At 50.9% G+C, this 23,208-nt stretch overlaps 1 protein-coding gene across 1 annotated transcript; it reads right to left on the bottom strand.

The window, feature by feature from the left end:
* Positions 1–4,520: 4,520 nt before the first annotated feature.
* Positions 4,521–21,765, bottom strand: c1ql4b (complement component 1, q subcomponent-like 4b). Its single transcript, XM_056274533.1, has 2 exons — positions 21,182–21,765; positions 4,521–4,700 (listed from the first exon to the last, which is right to left on the bottom strand). The coding sequence occupies exons 1-2, from the start codon at positions 21,719–21,721 to the stop codon at positions 4,521–4,523; spliced, it is 720 nt and encodes a 239-aa protein (XP_056130508.1). The 5' UTR covers positions 21,722–21,765.
* Between the last annotated feature and the right edge of the window lie 1,443 nt (positions 21,766–23,208).

Below are 23,208 nucleotides of genomic sequence, written 5' to 3'. Positions count from 1 at the left end.
CAGCTAGTTTCAGAAGAGATGAGGAGGTTCAGTGAGGATTATGATTTCATCCATGTGACTTCAAGCCCACACTACCCCCAGAGTAATGGACAGGCAGAGAGGGCTGTTCAGATAGCCAAAAGCATATTAAGGCAGGAAGACCCTCTCCTCGCCCTGTTGACATACAGAGCTACACCCTCTTCTTCCACTGGAGCCAGTCCAGCGGAATTGCTCATGGGTAGGAGACTCAGAACCACCTTACCCACATTGCAGCATAACCTGAAACCGGCCTGGCCTAAAGAGGAACTGATCAAAACCGCTGACGCCGCAGCCAAATCGAGGCAGGCTTTCTACTACAACCGCAGGAACGGCGTGCGGACACTGCGCCCACTGCACTCGGGTGACGCAGTACTCACCAAACCTGATGGACAGAAAACATGGACAATGCCAGCAGTTGTTCACAGTCAGAGCTCCACTCCCAGATCCTACATAGTGGAGACAGCTCAAGGTGAACATTACAGAAGGAACAGGCGCCACCTGTTGGCCACACCCAAAACACTCACCTTTGTCAGCAGGGATCCTGACCATGTCACTCCAGGGGAGAGTGGAAACACGGATGAGTCCCGAGCAGCAGAAATGCCAACTTCCACACCATATGTTACTCGCTCTGGCAGGGTGAGCAAGCCTGCAATCCGGCTGGATTTGTGAGGCGTATGGACTTGTGTATTGCGGGGGATTTTTTATTTTTTGTGAAAAGGGGGGTGATATACAGGTTAAAATTGTTGGCAGTAAATGTTCAGAGAAATGTTTAGAAAATAATCTTAGAGGGGGAGATGTAATGAATGAAAGGTCACGTGTTTAACTTGACCTACTCACGGATGTACGTGCAGTGCGTGTGACGTATACAGGAAGTTAGAAGCGCATGTTATGAAGGTTGTAACTCGGATGAACGCTAGTAAAAGCTACACAGTTAAGAACCTACGAAGTCGGCTCGTTCTTGAATTATTCTTATGTCAGTAAGACAAGGCGTCTACGGACATTACAAGTGTAACGACCATGAATGAGTAGACTCGCTAGCCCTAGGCTAACGGGTCGGACCCTTTAGTCGACTGGTTAACATAGTCGCCTGTGGCGCGGGGGACACGGGTTCGCGTCCCGGCAGTGGCGGTACCCCCCCCCCCCAATGTGTGATGCTCGAGGCCAAACGTTGGAGTGAATTCTACAATATCCTGAGATTTCAGTCAAGGAAGGTGGGAACTCCTTGTTGGAACTGTTTTGCAAAGAGGAGGAGAAAAGGAAGGAGACGGGTTCAGTCGGTGACACAGTTATCCCAGCTTTCTTTTTTATTTTGTTTCTGTTCCTCTGGGGCACAGTTGATCTATGCTGACAGACAAATACACACAGCTCAGCTTGCAAAACACGACAACAACACTCCAGGGTGGTGTTGGACACACGTAGCAGTGCCAGGGAACATACAGAGCAGGGTACGACACGACACACGGGTTATGTTTAGCTAGCCAGGAGGATGTTTACTGTACAGCATCCAATAATATGGTCTTCATCTCGGTCCACACTTACACATCACCAGGGCACCACAAATCTCACCAAGCTTCACACGTTGCACCCTTCCTCTCGCGCAGAGAGGTCCTACGGGGGTGCTCATGTTGGGACAGTAAGTCCTGTCCCGGTCGCAAGGGTATGAAGACGTGCAGGAGCATGAACGTCTGTTGACTGCTCAGGCCGTCCTCGGCGTGCTCCACAGCTCGACCACGTGTGTTCCACAGCTGGACAACGTGTGTTCAGCGGAGGTCCGCATGGCTGCACCGACAGTCAAACTGGAGGCGAATCCGAACTCCGAACCAGAGGGACACCTTGGTGTTCGCTTCCTCAGGTGTGTTCGTGACATCAGTCTGGATCTCCGTGTTGGAGATGAACAGATAAAGTAGAGTCAAACAGGCAAAGCTGCACAACTCAGTATAATCGGTAAGCGTCCTGGTCTCAGCGCGTCCTGAAGGAGACAACAAAACGTGCACTGAGCACAGCACCCCCTTGGTTCTGTTTGGGTTTTTTTATTTTAATTTTATTTTTTTCTCCCCAATTGTACTTGGCCCATTACCCCACTCTTCCGAGCCGTCCCGGTCTCTGCTCCACCCCCTCTGCCGATCCGGGGAGGGCTGCAGACTACCACATGTCTCCTCCCATACATGTGGAGTCACCAGCCGCTTCTTTTCACCTGACAGGGAGGAGTTTCACCAGGGGGACGTAGCGCGTGGGAGGATCACGCTATTACCCTCCAGTTCCCCCTCCCCCCTGAACAGGCGCCCCGACCGACCAGAGGAGGCGCTAGTGCAGCGACCAGGACACACACCCACATTCGGCTTCCCACCCGCAGACACGGCCAACTGTGTCTGTAGGGACGCCCGACCTAGCCGGAGGTCACACGGGGATTCGAACTGGCGATCCCCGTGTTGGTAGGCAACGGAATAGCGCTACCCGGACGCCCCTGAGCACAGCACTCCTAACGAATGCTTGTAGGTTTTGTCGTGTGAATCAGGAGCATAAATGAAGGACAACGTAAGGCAAGAAAACATACATGACATGTGTGTACAGTATGGCGGCAGTCACCCGCATTTCCTCAGTATTTTGTTGAAAGGCGTAAAGTCTGGGCTATTGAAAAAAAGACTAATTATGCAACCAAAATGTGTGTTAAGTTCTAATGGATGTTTCAAATTAGGGTGACAAGGCTCACAATGAAGGAGGTGAGCCATGACGGCAGCAAAGGAGGCTGCCTCAGTGACGGAGCTCTGTCGTGGAGCTCTGTCACGGAGCTATGTCATGGAGCTCTGTCGTGGAGCTCTTTCACGGAGCTCTGTCACGGAGCTCTGTCACGGAGCTCTGTCGTGGAGCTCTGTCACGGAGCTCTGTCGTGGAGCTCTGTCACGGAGCTCTGTCATGGAGCTCTGTCACGGAGCTCTGTCGTGGAGCTCTGTCGTGGAGCTCTGGTCAGACAAAACCTCAAATCCTAACCTCAGTATTGATGTCCTGTGTGTTAAGGGACTCTTACTAACCACTCCATGCCTCTCCCTTAGCTGGTGTCGTCTTCCTCAAGCTCGGCTCCTCTACCAGAGGTCTGGGAGTTTGAGGGTTCTGCACAGTATCTTAGCTGTTTCTAGGACCGCACTCTTCTGGACAGAGACCTCAGATGTTCCTGGAATCTGCTGGAGCCACTCTCCCAGCTTGGGGGTCACAGCCCCTAGTGCTCCTATTACCACTGGGACTACGGTAGACTACACCTTCCACATCGGATCTAGTACTTGCCTCAGCCCTTGGTATTTCTCTAGTTTCTTAGGCTCTTTCGTCCTGATGTGCCGTCACTTGGGATTGCTACATCCATCACTACTGACGTCTTCTGTTCCTTGTCAACACCACGATGTCTGGTTGGTTAACCAGCACCTGCTTGTCAGTCTGGAACTTGAAGTCCCACGGGATCTTAGCTTTGCCACTCTCAACCACCTTTGGCGGTGTCTCCCATCTGGTCTTGGGGACTTCCAGTCTGCGTTCAGTGCAGATGTTGCTGTACACTATCCCAGCCACTTGGTTATACCTTTCAGTGTACACTTCCCCAGCTAGCATCTTACACCCTGCTATTAAGTGCTGCACTGCCTCAGGGGCGTCTCTGCACAGCCTGCGTCTTGGGTCTTGTCTGGTGTGGTAGACCCCTGCCTCAGCTGATCTGGTCCTGAGTGCCTGTTCTTGTGCTGCTATGAGGATTTCTATGTATATAATGTGTATGAACATACACAATCACAGACACACACACACACACACACACACACACACACACACGCCACAATATATTGGAATATGTTCAAGATATTAGGTGTATTATCGGTTCTGATCAATATATTCATGACTTTTCTCATTTAGCCTCCGCAGCAGTTCTGAAAACCCATCTCAGAGCGAAGAAGCAAATAAGAAAGAGGCCAAATCCAATCCACCACCTCGGCTTACCCCAGATCAGCTCGCGTGCTTTCAGCTGCTGGCCAGAATGGTCATCCTGCCATTAATACTACTCCTGATAAGGGAGCGTCGACGGGTTTGTGTGTGTGTGTGTGTGTGTGTGTGTGTGTGTGTGTGTGTGTGTGTGTGTGTGTGTGTGTGTGTGTGTGTGTGTGCAGGTGCGTGTGTGTGCGTGTGTGTGCGTGTGTGAAGACTGGGTTGTGTACTTTAGCCATGCGCACACGTCCTGTACTTTACTGTACAAAATAAAGATTACACACACGTGTTTGTCAGGGGTAAGTGTCTTATGAGGAATATATACTATATACAATGTTGTGTTTGTTTTACACAACCTCTCTTTGTCTGTCGTTGTTGGTCAGATTACGCGTGTCCGCACCGGAAATGAAGCCACGGAAGAAGGAAGTTTCACACGTGACAAGGACAAAAATCTTCTTCAGGACAGAAAAACAAGCGCCTTGTGTGCGTGCGTGCGTGCATGCGTGTGCGTGTGTGCGTGTGTGCGTGTGCGTGTGTGTACAGTGTTAGTCAGGGTATATGAGGAAGCCGGAGAAGGTGCTGTATTTGTTGGTGTTTCCGCCGTGAACTTTGCCCCCGTCCAGCTGCACGCACACTTCGTCGCCCACATCCAGGTGCAGGATGACGCTGTTGGAGGCGTAGTCGTAGTTCTGGTCGGCGTCTTGAGCAATGGCACTGGCCCGCACCTGAGAGGGAGAGGGGGAGACACGCGGAACAGTCACTGAACACACCGGGGGAGGTGTAATAGATAAATAAATAAACCAGGAATCAGGAACACATTTGTCATTTCCGCTCCCCCCCCATCCCACAGCAGCGCAACACAAAGACAAAAACACATCCAAAGACTGCAAGAACACACATATCCAAACTCAACACACATATCCAAACTCTACACAAAAGCACTGTCCAAGGGAACAGCCCAGCCAGGGTGACTGTCGGAACTGCCGGTCTGCATGGGCTAGCAGTTAGCTTAGCCTGCCCCGCTTCCGCGTCCTGTCGGTGTTTCCTCGTCGGGCGCAGCTCCAGGCAGGGCCGTGGTCCCTGGGCCCACCAGGACGCAGCAGGCCAAGCTCTCCCAGCCGGTCCAGCGCCAAGTCTCCCAGCCGGTCCAGCGCCAGCTCTCCCGGCCGGTCCAGTGCCAGCTCTCCCAGCCGGTCCAGCGCCAGCTCTCCCGGCCGGTCCAGCGCCAGCTCTCCAGCCATCAAACCAAGACAAACTTAGACGCAGACGTGGACAAAGACCCAGCAGGGACGGTACTGGGTGAGGCCGCCGTAAACGTGAATTCGCGCCGCTATTTTCAATTACACTACATTGACCAATGGGACAAATGGGGCGTCCGGGTAGCATGGCGGTCTATTCCGTTGCCTACTAACACGGGGATCGCCAGTTCGAATCCCCGTGTTACCTCCGGCTTGGTCGGGTGTCCCTATATTGTCTGTGGGTGGGAAGTCGGATGTGGGTGGGTGTGTGTCCTGGCCGCTGCACTAGCGCCTCCTCTGGTCGGTCAGGGCGCCTGTTCGGGGCAGGGGGAATAGCGTGATCCTCCCACGCGCTACGCCCCCCTGGTGAAACTCCTCACTGTCAGGTGAAAAGAAGCGGCTGGTGACTCCACATGTATGGGAGGAGGCATGTGGTAGTCTGCAGCCCTCGGATCGGAGGAGTTGGGTAATTGGCCGGAGAAAATTAGGGAGAAAAAAGGGGGGGGGTTATAAATAAATAAATAGATAGATAGATAGATAGATAGATAGATAGATAGATAGATAGATAGATAGATAGATAGATAGATAGATAGATAGATAGATAGATAAATAATACAATTTAAAGAGGAAAAACAGAGAAAAGGCAATGTGAAGAACATTTCCCTGCATCTTGTCCATGGGACGCCACAGCCTTGCCTGTCCGTCTCAGTCCATAGTCACACGCACTGTCTCATTTTCTAACTTGGTCTCCTGCCGCCTCAAGTTACTAATCCTGGCCGGCGGTTGAGCAGAACTCATCTTGGCCATCTAAATGTTAATTACTGAGGGCGACGCTGTGGGAATTTAATTTTCCTTACATGAGGAATGCCAAATAGGCACCGGCACGTGGTGGCATCTACCCGGACATTAGCATTAGAGGCCAAAGGTTGGTGAACACCACCCGCAAAATAACTTGGGTAATGACGGCAACAACAGCAATTACACTAGCATCATCACCATTACTGTCTAATTACCTCTCTACGGAGTAGCTGCAGTAGGAGTGGTGGGTCGTTGTTGTAGTAGCAATGATCTTTGCTGCTAGCAAGCGGTTTCCACCTCACTCGCTCTAGGCCACAATCACCTTCCCTCGTGTGTTTTCGCTGTACCGCCCCCTGCATTACCACCGTGTCTCCACCCTCTTATGTGGAGTCGATTCGGGTCTATTTCCTGATTCAGGCTCAGATGCGGGTATGAGGCCTTTCTGTGCGCGGGCCGATAGATGAGGTGTGCGGTGACCTCCGACCTCACACCTCCACAGAGAGCACAGCCCTTCTCCGCTGCTACTGACTTTGGCAGTAGCAGCGGAGATGGAGGTGACACGTGGTGTCTTGCAGGACAGAATCTGACAGCAACGCTTGCGACGGTGTCCTGCAAGACACCACGTGTCACCTCCATCTCCGCCCCACTCAGCTGTGATGAAACGAGCACGAGCAAATCAGGAATCAGGAACAGTTTATTGTCGTTTCTTTCATGTGCTTACGTACACGAAAGAAACTAAATTCTGCCCCCCCCCCCAGCCCACAGCGGGGTGACACAAAAGACAAAAACACACTTTCTTCATTTCCCAAAAACGACACCACCAAAAACATAGAAAAACAGAGAGAACAAAGAACAAAAAACTACAAACAGTTCACAACACAGTCCACTAGGAGCAACACAGTCAACTAGGAGCAACACAGTCCGAACATCCCACCGTCCAGAGACCGAACGACAGCCAGGAGGACTGCCAGAACCGCCGGTGTGCATGGGCTAGCAGTTAGCTTAGCCTGCCCCGCTTCCGCGTCCTGTCAGACCGCCCTCGGTGTTTCCTCCTCGGGTGCAGCTCCACTCAGGGCCGTGGTCCCTGGGCCCACCGGACGCAGCAGACCAGGCTCCCCCAGCCGGTCCAGCAGCAGCTCTCCCAGCCCGACACCTTCGACACACCTCCCCGCACTCCACAGGACGACACTAAAACACAGTGAAGACTAGGTGAGGCCGCCGCCAGACCACCCTCGGTGTTATCGGAACTGCCGGTCTGCACGGGCTAGCAGTTAGCTTAGCCTGCTGTGTCCTTTCAGACCGCCCTCAGTGTTACCGGAACTGCCGGTCTGCACGGGCTAGGAGTTAGCTTAGCTTGCCCCGCTTCCGTGTCCTGTCAGACCGCCCTCGGTGTTTCCTCTTCGGGCACAGCTCCGGGCAGGGCCGTGGTCCCTGGGCCCACCGGATGCAGCAGACCACGCTCCCCCAGCCGGTCCAGCAGCAGCTCTCCCAGCCCGACACCTTCGACACATCTCCCCGCACTCCACAGGACGACACTAAAACACAGTGAAGACTAGGTGAGGCCGCCGCCAGACCACCCTCGGTGTTATCGGAACTGCCGGTCTGCACGGGCTAGCAGTTAGCTTAGCCTGCTGTGTCCTTTCAGACCGCCCTCAGTGTTACCGGAACTGCCGGTCTGCACGGGCTAGGAGTTAGCTTAGCTTGCCCCGCTTCCGTGTCCTGTCAGACCGCCCTCGGTGTTTCCTCTTCGGGCACAGCTCCGGGCAGGGCCGTGGTCCCTGGGCCCACCGGATGCAGCAGACCACGCTCCCCGAGCCGGTCCAGCGGCAGCTCTCCCAGCCATCAAACCAAGACAAACTGAGACGCAGACGTGGACAAAGACACAGCATGGACGGTACTGGGCGAGGCCGCCGGAAGGGGGATGCGGCAATGCCGTGTAAAACAGCTCCTCTAGCCGATCATGTTGACACGTGTTTCTGCTGCTGTTCAGCTGCGTGCCAGGCTCCTCCACAGCGACCATCAGCAACAGCCGTGAGCAGCGTTAATCCGTCGTCCCGCAGGTATTCGGACACGCCACGCTGTGCACGCGGATGGTCCCGACTGCAACGCATCGCACAGATTCCGCGTCGCCTCTGCGCGCGAATAAGCAAATCAGCTTATAATAAATTGTCATTTCATTGGGTAAGTAAGCAACCATTCGTGCAGACGATCCGCTTAATGGTGGAAAAACAGGAATACACAACCACATCCATATTCATGTATGCAAAAACACTACCCTCACTCCGTCCTTGTCTCTGGCTGGGCCCCGGTCTGACTAAAGATATGGTCCATCATCTCCACTGGTCATCATCACCCCCCCACCCCCCACTCCGTCTCTCGTTGGTAGCAGTTGGACTTGTCGAATGGGATCCAACTAAGCGAACCCCCCCACCCTCCCTCCACTAATGAGTTTTTGCCCGTTCCATCAACTTAAGTCATTACTCATCATTTTTCTCCGTAGGCCCGATTTCCTCCTGCGCTGTGGCTGAACGTCCCCCGTCCTCCCGAAGACCGGGATGAATCAATACATCCCCTTTGTTTTCATTCAGCTCACACCACTCCATTAATTGTTGTCTCTTTCTGCACACCTAACGTCCCCTCCATCATCCCCTCCTGCCTTCGCCCACCCCCACCGCCTTCCCGGCTCCCCCCCCTCTTCATTCTAGACCCACATCTATCCAGCTTTTCTCCTCCCGGTTCTGGAATGAGATGCAGGTCACGCGCGCCTTTACCCCCCTCCTCCCGCCGCCGCCGCCGCCGCCATGCAAGCAGGAGCAGCGGCTGAGCATGTCCCTGTCCGGCCTAAATCGGATTGATTAACGGCGCGCCGCTGTGGCAGGTCTCCAGAGACGCCCACCATCAACCACCCCTCAGCAAACACTACCCCACCCCCACCCCCACCCCCCAACTCCGGATGCACCGGAGCAGGCTGCAGGGCTGCCGGCTGCAGTAATTGGTAGTCCAGCTGCTGTGGTAGCTCCCACCCTAATAGCCTCGACTCCTCATGGCTCCACACAATGACAACACGTATAGGAGCACAGGATGGGCAACAGTGGTCATATGGGTGAGGAAACAGTAGGAAGAGGTCGGGGGCTCACACACCCACACACACACACACACACACACACACACACACACAGAGTAAAATATATCTTATTCAGGTCTTATTTTTAGGCCGTGTCCTTTACATGTTTTATGTATCTCAACTGAGCCCTTGGAGAACAGCACAGTGCTGTCTACGAGAGACATTTGGAGATTTATGTAAATTGCAGTATTCCAACAGGAACCGAGCGACTCCCCTAAGGAGACCTAAAAGGACTGTAGAAAGGAGATCCCTGCTACTTGGGCAGCGGCCTACACCGCTTAATTGCAGCCGTCCCCTGACATTATTCTTCAGCCGAGCTTGAGGAGCAAGCCTGCGTGTGTCTGAATCTTCTTGCAGGTCTACATTTAAAGCTAGTTCGGGATATGTGTCTGGACAATGTGTTTGCAGGGCTGCCTGATCACACAGCAGCAGGACTGCATGGGGCTCTAACCAGCCTCCGCAGCAGCACCGGCGTGCACCCCAAACCAGTGTAATGGCCCTTTCAACGTGGACCTCGGTTCATTATGTTTGCTTGTTAAGGGTAGAATAGTTTATTTGTTGGTCTCTGCTCAACTTTTGCAGGAGACACAACCCCCCGGCACCTATTCAGCTGCTGACAGTCAATGCGTATGGTTTATGATTAATTCATGGTTGCATCCTCTTCATATACCATCCCAACACCAAGCTCACCTTTCCGGACCCCTAACGAAGGCTGTAATGGACCCCCACCAACCTCGACATGCTCGGGTTTAACACACAAACCCAGCTGCTGGTTTTTCAGTAACCATCACAATGAAAATCCCTTTTTTAAACAAGGGAGGGGCACTGGGGCTGTGGGGATAATAATAATAATAATAATAATAATAATAATAATAATAATAATAATAATAATAATAATAATAATACGTCAGCGTGCTGAGACTGGTGGTGACGGGGGAATGAATCTCTGTCTGTTGGCCTGATGATGAAGGTGAAGATCACACTAACTCTACTTCTCATCACAGGGACAGCATTTAATTTTAAGAAAGAGAGAGAGAGAGGGTATGAATAAATATGAATAATAATATGTGTCAGAATGCCATGGTCTAAGGGTCAGTGAGTGCCCAAAACACTGTCAATTACTGTTCCGACTACTGTTCTGTATCTCTTCCGGTTCTACCCATTCCCCTTCCGTTTAGTAACACTGTATCAACCTGTTCCACTGTATCAACCTGTTCCACTGTATCAACCTGTTTCACTGTATCAACATGTTCCACTGTATCAACCTGTTTCACTGTATCAACTTGTTCCACTGTATCAACCTGTTTCACTGTATCAACCTGTTCCACTCTCACCTGCACTGGCAACATTGTAACGACTGTAGTCATGCCAGTAAAGCATCACTAAATTGAACTGAATTGAGTGAGGGGGGGGCAGAAAGAGAGAGGGGGGAGAGAATAGCGAGTGAGAGAGAAGGGGGAGAGAGCGAGACAGAGAGAGAGGGGGCAGATAAGAGAGAGCGAAAGACAGAGAGAGAGAGCAAGAGAGAGAGACAGACAAACACAGAGAGAGGGGGATAGACAGACAGACAGAGACACAGGCAGACAGACAGACAGAGACAGACAGAGAGAGACAGACAGACAGAGAGAGAGAGAGCAAGAAGAGACAGACAGACAGAGAGAGGCAGAGAAAGAGACAGAGAAGAGAGAGAGACAGACAGATGGGGGGGAGACAGACAGACAGACAGAGGGGGAGAGACAGAGAGACAGACAGAGAGAGCGCGCATGTAAGTGGAACATGATATAGCTTGATAATACTATAATGTTATTTCCAATGTACAGTAAAATCCCTGTCTTCTGCTTTCTTCGGGTGTCTTCAGGTGTCTTCAGGCACTTGATTTGGATCAATAAAAGAATAAGGGCCAACAGGGAGCGTAAATGAGTACTTAAATCTATTTTAAAGTAAACTTACTCAAAACAATATCAACTCAATAGTGGAGTTCATGGCGTTTCATGAGACGGACATGAATGGCAAAAGTGAAGATGGAGGGAGGGGATGGTGGAGGTGGAGGGAAGCAGGGTGTAGTGAGCACACAGACCAGCGAGCAGCTGCCCTCCACTTTAACAGTCCAGGCACAGGAATCGGGGAGGGAGGCAGACAAGAGGCTGGCCTCTGACTGATGGCGAGGGGCCTGCTGGATGAAGAACTGATCGAGCGCATCCGTTTCTGGGGGGGGGGGGGGTCGAAATCAAAGGCGCACGATTCGTGTAGCCTTGTTTTTCTTGTTCTGGTTTCTTGTTGTTTGTAGTGGTGCCGTGGTCCTCTGGCAATAAAACTGACAGGACTCATTCACCATGATGAGCAGACCAGACCTTGCAGAGTGGAGTGAGGCGATGGAGATGGGGGCCCCTCTTAAACCTTCCCCCGGGACCTGTGCGGGTGGACATGGATAGGGCTGCTTTACGAAGAGAACAAGGGCAGTGAGATATCTTGTTTTCTAAAAGCTGACGCACTTCCCTCCGTCTCCATCCTTGCGCGGACTCCGAGGGAGTCCTGGTTCCATCACGGAGGAGCAGGACAGGGAGCCCCGTGCCGCCCCTGCAGGTTCCCGCCCTAATTGGCATACTAAATGCTAATATTTATCTGTGGCACCCAGGACCCCGGATGTCAAGATGTTGATTAGAAAGCCTGTAATTGGCCCCAGATTGAAACCTTTGAGAGCCTGGGAGACTTTTTAATTGGGTATAAAGGAGTGTGTGTGGCCCTCTACCTGCACTGCATCAGCTAAAGCTGAAATGGTGGAGGAACAGTCCACCGTGGCGCTACGGTCACAATTTACTACTACACTAAACACAAATGCCGTCTAATCATGTGGGCTTTTGATACTGCGAGGCAGACAACGCTCCATCCTTTCACTGGAGCTCAGGAAAAACATCGTTACCAGACGCCATGACACAGACCTGGCTGCGGAACGGAGGAACCACCAGCTTTCTTGATGAAGCAGAATAAATAATATAATGAGGATGAAAGTGGGGAACACAACAAAGCCACGACAAAACAGTAACACACAACGTGAGTCTTATTAGTCCACACAATATAATGGCCTGGGCCATTAAAATGGGAATATATAGAGAGAAATAATGGCCATGTGAATGTGCGTGGATTGTGTATGTGCATCTTTGATAAAATGACAAGAATGAAGAATGACAGAGGACAGACTGCTGCACACAGGAGGACTTACACTCCTCGGTGTAAAATAACAAGTAACGGCATCTAGAGTTTTATACCTTCCTGTCTTGCACACCTCATTACAATCTGCTGTCATTATGCAACACGTTCATGCAACGTCAGAAGGGAAATAAGGACATGACGTCAACAAACCACCAATTACCGCTCCGAAACTACCTTAATGAAATGAATTAATTACCCTGCAGTGGACTGGCACGTCAGGCCAAAACCAACACCTGTCTGAAACACAGCAATTACCTTCTTCCGGCAGTGGTCACATCACACCTACTTCACCCGCGGAGAGCAAGCAGGACTTTCCCATCATGCAGCTGAGTCCAACATGTCACGCCAATACCTGCTCGCTGGCATATTCAATTAACTAACTGGGTTAACTGTGTCTCACGTCCCGGCGTTTGATCTACAAGCATTAATCTGGTGATTGAGAGAAGGGCGCAGAACAAATGCTCTGTTGGATGTTTTTACCAGTTCTGCTGAGTATTTACAGAAACAAAAGTAACGTTTTACACGACAATAAGAAGAGAGTAAACGCATCTTAAGTTCCCATAAACTTTGCGTCAAGTTGAATTATAAAGTAGATACTCTTAATCCTATCGTAATCTTAATCCTAACCTTGAACTTAATTCTAGCCAGTACACCACAACCAAGACGGTCATGATGACCGCTTTGGATTTTCAAAGTTTAATAACTTTGTGGGGGGAAAATCCGAATCCGAATCAGAACACTTTATTCATCCCCGTGGAGAAATTGGGTTCTATTACTGACACTCGCGCTCTAATAACTAAAACCCAACAAGCTACAAGATAAGAAAATAGAAACCAATAGAAACAAGAAAAAGAGAAACAAATAGAAATAAAAGATAAAATGAGAAATAGAAATAAGAACAAATGTATCAACAAGCATGGTGCACATAACACCATATCTATACTGCACTACCGCAGCACACAATAACAGCACAAAGATACAGACAACTTGTTTTTAATATTTTCACTTTTTCAATTTTGCTATTCACGTTGGACCATGTCTCTCTGAAGTTTAAATTGATTAAAAATAGTATTATAGTTGTTATTTTAACTTTGGGATCTGTTAGTTTCATAAAAGACATACTAACATATGCGAGCCATTAATATCTCATATGGGTATTTATACTGACAGAATACAGAGTTTACAAAACCGGCGGTCATTTTGACCGCCCGTGGTCGTTTTAGGTACTAGTGAAATCCCGGTCGTTCTACACACTTAGTCTTACCCATACGCCACCAAATCAAATGCCCGTGATCAACTTTTCCCTATAAGCTGTTCATCTGCGCGTGCAACGTGAAGTAAGCATTTTAAATCTGCTGTTCTCACGAGGGCGTCTCCTACCGGTAGGTGCGGATTCGGTTCTCCGTCTACCTAATTAGATAATAGACAGTCACCGCGTTTTATCCGGAGGAGGCTTTTTGTCCAAGGTCAGCGCTCAGAGCAGGCAGTCCCCTGCACGCGGTGGATGGGTGAGGGTTTTAGGCACGCGTGTCACGTCACTCTTCACTGTGCAGCTCTGCAGCCTCCACTTCGCTCCCTTGTACTTCATCAGATGGGCTCAGAGACAAAGCGGCTTCTGTGGTGGGGTAATGACGAACCCTGGAGCCACACCAACAACCCCCAACAGTGCACTTGAACGTGTGTCCTTTATACGTAACGTTAACCCTCACGCACGTCATCGTCAGTGCCGCTTCGGAGATGCTTAAACTGAAATTGAAGTCTGCATCGCGTCGTGTTGTTTAGCGAGGCTGAAGTTAACGGCTACTCCAGCAACTACCCACAATCTAGCTATTTTTTTTTATTCTTTTTTTATATGCACAATTATGAACTTACAGGCATTATAATGTAGCGAATTCGGGGGACAACGCAACCACAGGAACTGCCGCGGCCGGGACGCGAACCCCTATCGCCCGCACCGCAGGAGGCATCGCTAACCGCTAGACTAAAGGGTCAGACCGTGCACGTTACAATAATGTAGCGAATTCGGGGGACAGCCGGGACCCGCCGCAGCCGGGACGCGAACCCGGGTCTCCCGCACCACGGGCGGGAGACCCGTGTCCTGGTAGGTGCAGGTGGAAGTGTGTGGACAGTCGTGTGCATGTGGTTGACATTTATCCATGGTAAATCTTGCAGGCATCGCCAAAAATATGCCATTGTCAATAGCACAGGCCAACAAACAGGAAACTGGTATGACCGCTGCAGTAGAAACCGGAAGTTATTGGACTACAGTTACGCACAGAGTCGATTGTACTTGGCCAAGTACCCCACTCTTGCGAGCCGACCCGGTCGCTGCTCCACGCCCTCTACTGATCCGGGGAGGGCTGCAGACATGTCTCCTCCGATACACGTGGAATCGCCAGCCGCTTCTTTTCACCTGACAGTGAGGAGTCTCGCCAGGGGGGACGTAGGATCACACTATTCTCCCCAGTTCCCCCTCCTCGCCGAACAGGCGCCCCGACCGACCGGAGGAGGCGCTAGTGCAGCGACCAGGACACATACCCACATCCAAGTTCCCACCCGCAGACACGGCCAATCGTGTCTGTAGGGACGCCCGACCAAGCCGGGGATAACACGGGGATTCGAACCGGCGATTGGTAGGCAACGGAATAGACCGCTAACACTATACGCCCATCATTTTGATTGATATTTCCTATATGTAAAGTGAGGAGATTTCGAATCTTGTTTGAACTTTAATGTTAATCTTAAATCTTACAGACACACCTTTTGGTTCTAACGTCTACATCCTTATATGATAGACCCTTTATTTTCCCTTAAAGAGTAACTAAACCCTGGACCATTTTAATGAGTTTGCTGACATCTACAAGTTAAAAACCATGTAAATGTTAAAGACATACCAGGTCGGTCTTTGTACCCTGTGATGTAAGCATAGCAGGATAAACACAGCTGCAGATGATAACATTAGTAATGGATCTGGTGTACCAGCACACCTATCAGCATTGACAGCCAAAACCAGCACCAACAGCTGTCAATGGTACTGTCAATGGTCGGTTCATCCAACATATCATCATTAGTGTTATTATCTGCAGCTGTGTGTATCCTGCTATGCTAACATGTCAGAGTACCAAGACCAGCCTGTCATGCTTTACATGGTTTTTAACATGGAGATGACGGCTAAAATGCTCTAGATTATTGTTACTCTGCACACTTTTCATTCTAGTTTTTCTAATGTTCACATCGATCCACCTTCGTTTTTAAGCCAGACACCATCTGGCCAAAATCAGAGCACATCATCACACTTTACTGGACATCATATGGCACGCGTTTGAGTTTGTTGAACATTTACTTCCTCTAAACAGGTCAGATAAAACTTAACGCTGCTGCCAATACGAGCCTTATAGTATGTATCAGTAGATGTTGAGATACGTAGAACGTGTGAGTCATTAAAACCTGGCCAAAGGTATCGACGTGGGCCAAGATAGGAAATTTCAAAACTGACCAACGCAGATTCCCCATATTAAGCCCATAATAAATATTCAAACTCTGGCGTCCGGCTCATCATTGTAAAGGGCAAAGTACATATTGGTTGTGAAATATAAATTTATTGAAAAGGTCATCTCTGCAACATAAATCTTTGGATGACTTATAGTAACGGAAAGAGTGAAAAAAGATTCTTCTCATTGAGCATCACACTATCAGCAAATGTTAGCTTCACACACCAGCGACACAGTTATGTAGCTAATGGTGAAGTAGCTGAGCTGGCAATATGAGAACCTCGGAGGACCACAACCGAGGGATGCGTGAGTTGTTTTACCAAAAACCAGTCTTCCTTATACCACTGTTTTGGTCCTTAACTCCTCCATTCGTCCCTCTCCTTTATCCAGGTCTGAAGCAGCTGTCTCATGTTGGCCCCCCTGTAGCTGCCCCTCTGATCCCGCCGGGTCTCTCCTCTGAACATCCATCCATCTTCCTCTCGTCGCTCCACCTCCCGCTCGGCCCCACTTGCCTCTGGTCTGCCTCGCTCTACAGCAATCGCTCCCCGAGACGTGTCTTCAGCTCAGCTCCTGCTGACCAATGTTCTCTGACGGGGCCCTTGAGCGCACCCACAAATAAGAAAAGCTATCCTCCTTTCTGGACTCGTCCAGCTCAGATTCCCACGGCGTATCACACAGGTCTTACTCCATTTGACTCGTCCAAGAGCCACAGAAACAAGGGTCACGACAGACAAACTTCAAGCCCTCGGCACAAAAAGGTCACTCGGCAAATGACTGATTCATAAAACTTATTAGAGGGTAAATGGGCTGCCACGCGACCACTTTGCGGTTAATGAACGGCTCACGTTCACTCGCCGACGGCGGAGTCAAGGTAACAACCAGCTCGTCGGGAGCAGGCAGGTGTGTTGCTCAAGGACACCTCGACATTTTTTGCCAAGAGGAGCCGAGGATCGAGCCCGCAACCCTCCAGTTACCAGACCCACCTGCTCTACCTCCGAGCCACTGTTGCCCACGTTTAGTTAACCAATTAAATGTAACTGGTTTTTTACTGCATGGATCACTGGGAGCGCTTGTTTAGTTACAGCAAAACGCCCCCGGTGGGCGGATGAAAAAACGAGGGCAGAATCAGCAGTGAACAGGTTAAATAATTTAGCTGATGAAAAAGATAATGAATGGGGAGGAAGTCAATAGCCACACCAGAAGTGAAGACGGTGGGTAAAAAAGTGCGTGCGTGCGTGCGCTCGAGTGAGTGGAGGGGCACGGACACAGGTGGAGGGGAGGCGATCTCATCAAAAAGCTATGAAAGATTTAACAGCAGGAGAGGACAGGAATGACAAAATCTGTGATGACACGCGACCAAGTCCACCAATTATATCTGGCATTTCCTCCTCTGTCCTCTTTACTCTGCACTTCATACGCGTCATGTCAAATCAGTACAGCGGGCAGGCGGGCGGACAAATGTCTTAAAAAGTCGGTCAGTCAAGTAAAGGACTCGTGGGATGATGGACAGAACACCAGGATCCGTGGTAGAGGGATACGAAATAAAAGTGTGACCTGTATTTGCGTTGCAATATGGCCAGTTTTCTTTTTGACCCATATTCTTTCTAAGTGAATATAGCTAAGAAATGCTGATTACCAAGATAACACTAGAACGGCTGGAATGTCACTCCTGCCTAGAACGACCACGGCCGGTCAAAATGACGGCCGGTTTTTAAACTCTATATTGTGTCAAGATAAATACCCAGTTGTGATATTAATGCATTACATATGTTAGTATGTCTGTTATGAAACTAACTGACACCAAAATTAACATTTTAACAACTTTAATACTATTTTGAAACAATTTAAAATGGCCGCTGTCCAACGCCTGTAGATACTGCAGCGCCTCGGTGGTAGTCATGGTGCGTCTGTAACCAGACATGCTGGACATAATCACACATCAAGTGTAGACTATTTCTCTCCACTGGAGGGCGCTAGTGTGTTCCTAGGACAGAGCAACGAACTTCACGAAGGAAATGACGCCACCAACACACGTCATCAATGCTGACATGACGGCACGATCACGCGCTAATTACGAGGCGGCCATTTTGACTGCTCGTGGTCGTTTTAGGTAGATCTTATAACTTTTATTTTTTGTGCGGTTGATCTAAAAGTCGTTTTAATGCAACTATATGCAGTTTTAGGGGAATTCAGAGAGCGGCAGGTCTGTATCTTTTTTTATTGCAGAGTTATTAAACTTTGAAAATCCAAAACGGTCATAATGACCGCCTTGGTCCTTCCATCGCATAAACAACGGAAGCTATCATTACTTTAAATGTTAATTTGACGTGGTGCCATTAGACGCCGGATACTTGGTGGTGTGGGACCAGTGAGCGAGGGCGTCTGTACAGCTGGTGGGAGCTCTTGCAGTGCGCGGTTCGGCCTGACAGGGCGGCGCTCTCCGTCATGAATAAACAGTAGATTAGGGGGGCCACGGCAGGCTGAGCAGCCTCGCTGTCAGTCCATCCAGCGTGTAAATTATGTGTGGCTGAAACTCCGTTTCAGCACCAAGCCCTCAGCCCGACGTGGCTTGGCTCGCCGCGCTGCGCAGCAAGTTGGGTTTTTTCCTCCTTCCTTTCCGGGTTTAATCCCTGGGTGTCACTCCTCTGTTCAGCAGCACACGTCAGAACCACAGCTCCTCGACAGACTGAGGCTTTAATACCGCAGGCTTGTCATGGACCTCCAGATGGAAGCTTTCAACACTTTTCCCGCTCTCTCTCACTCTCTCTCTCTCTCTCTCTCTCTCTCTCTCTCTCTCTCTCTCTCTCTCTCTCTCTCTCTCTCTCTCTCTCTCTCTCTCTCTCTCTCTCTCTCTCTCTCTCTCTCTTATTTTGCTTCTTTGTCGCTTGTTTATTTATTAGAGTTCCAGTCTGTGTCTCTCAGAGGACAGTAGCCAGCTGTTGCATTTTGGCTTCACTCCACTGAGACGCGGGGGGATCATTATTTTCTTGATCGCTTGACTGTCTCTCTCTCTCTCTCTCTCGCTCTGTTGGTTTGCGCGTTAGTCAAGCAATGGAAATGTTTGTTTTTGCACAAAGAGACATACGCAGCTCTTCAGTTACTTCTCTCTCCCAGGCCTCCTCCTCTTCCTCCTCCTCCTTCTCCTCCTCTTTCTTCTTCGTCTTCTCCTCCTCCTCCTCCTCTGCTTTGTGCAGGAGCAAGTAACTCGCTGTCTCTGACAAACTTTGTAGGAACAATTTTGGACAAACAGAAAATGGTTGAATCAGCTGTGAGCAAGGACTCACACACGTACTTCCGGCCGACTCCACGCTGCAGACCGACCTCTCCTCCACGCCTCGTACTGCTCATACTGGCGGGGTCACCGCTCCACTTGTTGTTTTGGGACTATTTTCTTGTCACACTAACATCTTGTTACATTCCACGTCCCGAGGACCAGTCTGCGATGCCGGAAGTCGCCACGCCCCGGTCCCCTCTTTTGCATCCTACACCAATGCTCGTCCCCGCGTGTGGTGAGTCCACGGGGCGGTGGCTCCATGTTGTTTCTTCGGGACGGGCCCGACCGGGCCCCATGGGCCAAGTCCTGGCCACCAGACGCTTGCCGGCGAGCTCTCTTCCCAGGTCTAGCTCCGGGAGGGGGTCCCGGTTTCCCTCTTCCGGGCGAGGTACAGTAATTCTGCTGGTGTCATTTCATTGGGTTTCTTGGGGATTGTAGCGAATTCGGGGGGCAGCCGGGAACCGCCGCAGCCGAGACGCGAACCCGGGTCTCCCACACCACGGGCGACTACGTTAACCCGTCAGCTAAAGGGTCCGACCTGTTAGCCAAGGGCTAGCGAGTCTATTCATCCGTGATTATGACAATAGCAGCCGACACGCACAGCAGAGAACAGCAGAAAACAGCAGAGGCTGAAAATGGTGTCGACCGAGGTACAAAATACAGCAGCGACTTTTCACAAGTGTGTAGCTGGACAAAATTACACAGTATCACCGACATATATGAGACTATTCTGAGTTGGTATCAAAAGGGCTAGCTTACTACTACTTCTACAACTACTACTACTACTACTTCAACTACTACAACTACTACTACTACTACTGCTGCTGCTGCTGCTGCTACTGCTGCTGCTGCTTTCGCCTGCTCCCGTTAGGGGGCGCCACAGCGGATCATGCGTTTCCATCTCTTCCTGTCCTCTGCATCTTCCTCTGTCACACCAGCCACCTGCATGTCTTCCCTCACCACATCCATAAACCTCCTCTTTGGCCTTCCTCTTCTCCTCTTCCCTGGCAGCTCCATATTCAGCATCCTTCTCCCAATATACCCAGCATCTCTCCTCCACACATGTCCAAACCATCTCAATCTTGTCTCTCTTGCTTTGTCTCCAAACCGTCCAACCTGAGCTGTCCCTCTAATATACTCGTTCCTAATCCTGTCCTCCTTCATCACTCCCAATGAAAATCTTATCATCTTCATCTCTGCCACCTTCAGCTCCACCTCCTGTCTTTTCATCAGTGCCACTGTCTCCAGACCATACAATATAGCTGGTCTCACTACCATCTTGTAAACCTTCCCTTTAACTCTTGTTGGTACCCTTCTGTCACACATCACTCCTGACACTCTTCTCCACCCTGCCTGCACTCTCTTCTTCACCTCTCTTCTGCACTCCCCGTTACTTTGGACAGTTGACCCCAAATATTTAAACTCATACGCCTTCGTCACCTCCACTCCTTGCATCCTCACCATTACACTGTCCTCCCTCTCATTCTGTCTTGTTCCTACTGACTTTCATTCCTCTTCTCTCCAGTGCATACCTCCACCTCTCCGGGCTCTCCTCCACCTGCACACTGCTCTCGATACAGATCACAATGTCATCCGCAAACATCATAGTCCACAGAGACTCCTGCCTGATCTTGTCCGTCAACCTGTCCATCACCATTGCAAACAAGAAAGGGCTCAGAGCCGATCCTTGATGTAGTCCATCTCCACTTTGAACCAAAGGGGCTACCTTAAAGCAAGTCCAGTCCTTTCATAGAGAGAGGTAAACCATGACACACACACACACACACACATACACACACCATGTCACCCTATACTTGTGGGGAACCCTCATTGACTACATTCATCCCCCTAGCCCTTAACCCTAACCTAATCCTAATCCCAGTTCTAACCCCAAACCCCAACCCTAAAATAGACCCTTTTCCTCGTGGGGACCCACCAAACCTCCCCGCAAGGTAGGTGGTTTCAGGTTTTTGTATCCTAATGGGGACATTTGGTCCCCATTAGGATACAAAAACCTGGTACACTCACACTCACACACACGCGCACGCACACGCACACGCCGTGTTCTCACCTGGCCGTTCTTCTTCAGGTCGGCCCACATGCTGGTCCCGTCGCCGCCCCTCATCAGGACGTGGTAGGTGAAGTAGTAGATGCCCGGCAGAGGGCAGGTGAACTTGCCGGTGCTCGGCTCGTAGTAGTTGCCCACGTTGGTCACCACGTCATCAAACTTCAGCACCTCGCTCCCCTCGTGCTGTTTCCGGAGGCCGGCGTAAAAGGCGATCTTGGGGCTGTAGAAGGAGGGGAAATGTCCGCCGGGCCCAGGGCCAGGAAGACCGGGTGGGCCGGGTTTGCCGGGCTCTCCGGGGGGCCCCCGGGGACCAGGAGGACCGGGGAGTCCGGGGCTGCCACGGAAACCGGGTTTGCCCCTCCGTCCCGGGAAGTCTGGGGGCTGAGGGGACACGGCATTCAGCTCGTCCTGTGGAGGGGTGAAAGTGTCACACACCATCTTGCAGCTACCGAGCATCTCATAATGGGTGCCCCCTCCCCCGGATCCTCCCCCTTTCGTGGTGTGGACCAGTAAGGGAATGGCCACCAGCAGGACCAGAACCATGGCCACGCCGACTCCCGCCCCGATGACACGTTTCTTGTGGCTGAGCCGGGAGGCGGCCAGCGTGAGAAAGTCCTCCTCCCCCTTGACTGGAATCGTTGTTCCAGCCAGACTGAATTCTGGGTAGGAGACCACCGCAGGGGACTGAGATGATGGAGGATGGAGATGAGCGATGGGGTTTGGGGCAGAAGAGAAACGAGCGGGGGCTTTTTCTGGGGTGGGGGCGGGACAGGCAAGGCTCGGGCAGGCGTCAGGAGGCCCAGGCGTCAGGAGGCCCAGGCGTCAGGAGGACCAGGCGTCAGGAGGAGGAGGAGAGAGCCATGGGTTTGTTCGGTTTATGTCCTCCTATGTGGTGTTTTTTGAGGCTGTTGGAATGGATCAGACGTGTTGCTTTAAAAGCTGACTCGCATATTTCATCTTCTCGGCTAGCAACAAGTCCTCCAACCCCTACGACCACATAGGCCGTCTGTCCTCCGATACGCCCTGCAGGATCAATGTAGGCCGGATGGCAGGTCCCGCGCTCTCAGCCAGCTCTTCTCCCCCTCCAGCAGGACGACGCCACAAGCTGCATTGACTTACTCCCAGTTGCCCGGGTGGAGCTGTCAGGTGGGGTCTGCAGAGGTCCCAGTGGGGCTCATCTCACCCACCACCTGCAGGGGAGGTGCTCGCTCGCCGCTCCGGCAACCACAGGACTGACTCAAACTGGTCCCCGCAGCCTCCTTCTGTTGATTCGGGTTCCAGACCCGAGGGCTGGCGGCTAGAGACAGGAAGGTTCTGGAGAGACGGGGGGGGGGGGGGGGGGGACGACACAGCCTTATCTGTCCTGATGCATGCTTCCTTTGGAAGGCAGCTTCGATGACGTGGAGACCGTCTCAGCAAAAATCACCACCTCACGTCCACACACACGTGGTGCTCTGAAGGAAAAAGAACTCACGCGCGCGCACGCACGCACGCACGCACGCACGCACACACACACACACACACACACACACACACACACACACACACACACACACACACACCATGACACAATCAACGCTCGTTTGTGAAGGAATCGGATGTGCGAGTTGTGTTGGGTTGTGTAACGCGGGGCTGCAGCGTGTGAGAGGATTCAACTGCTCAGGTGAGACACGCGCCCGGAAGCAACACGTTCAGCTGACTGGACACTGAACACGCGCACAACTCGCTCATCAAAACCATATTTAGAACAAGGAGGCGCTCCGCTGCTCTCCCCGAGGTCTCCTCCCTGGTGAAGGGTCTAGGGGGTCGTTACCTACCTGACGTGGGGGTCTCAGGACGTTGTGTCGCTGTAAAGCCCCCTGAGGCACATTTGTAAATTTGGGATAAAGGGCTATGCAAATAAAATTTGTGGTTAAATAAATGGAATAGAACAGAATAAATAAATAAATACACAAACAAACAAATAAATAAATACATAAGTAAAATATATAAAATACATAAAATACATATATAAATAAGTAAAACAAAAT

This window comes from Lampris incognitus, chromosome 2 (genome assembly GCF_029633865.1).
Source record: "Lampris incognitus isolate fLamInc1 chromosome 2, fLamInc1.hap2, whole genome shotgun sequence".
In the NCBI taxonomy this organism is placed as follows: Eukaryota; Metazoa; Chordata; class Actinopteri; order Lampriformes; family Lampridae; genus Lampris; species Lampris incognitus.
This window is presented reverse-complemented; position numbering and strand designations above follow the sequence as displayed.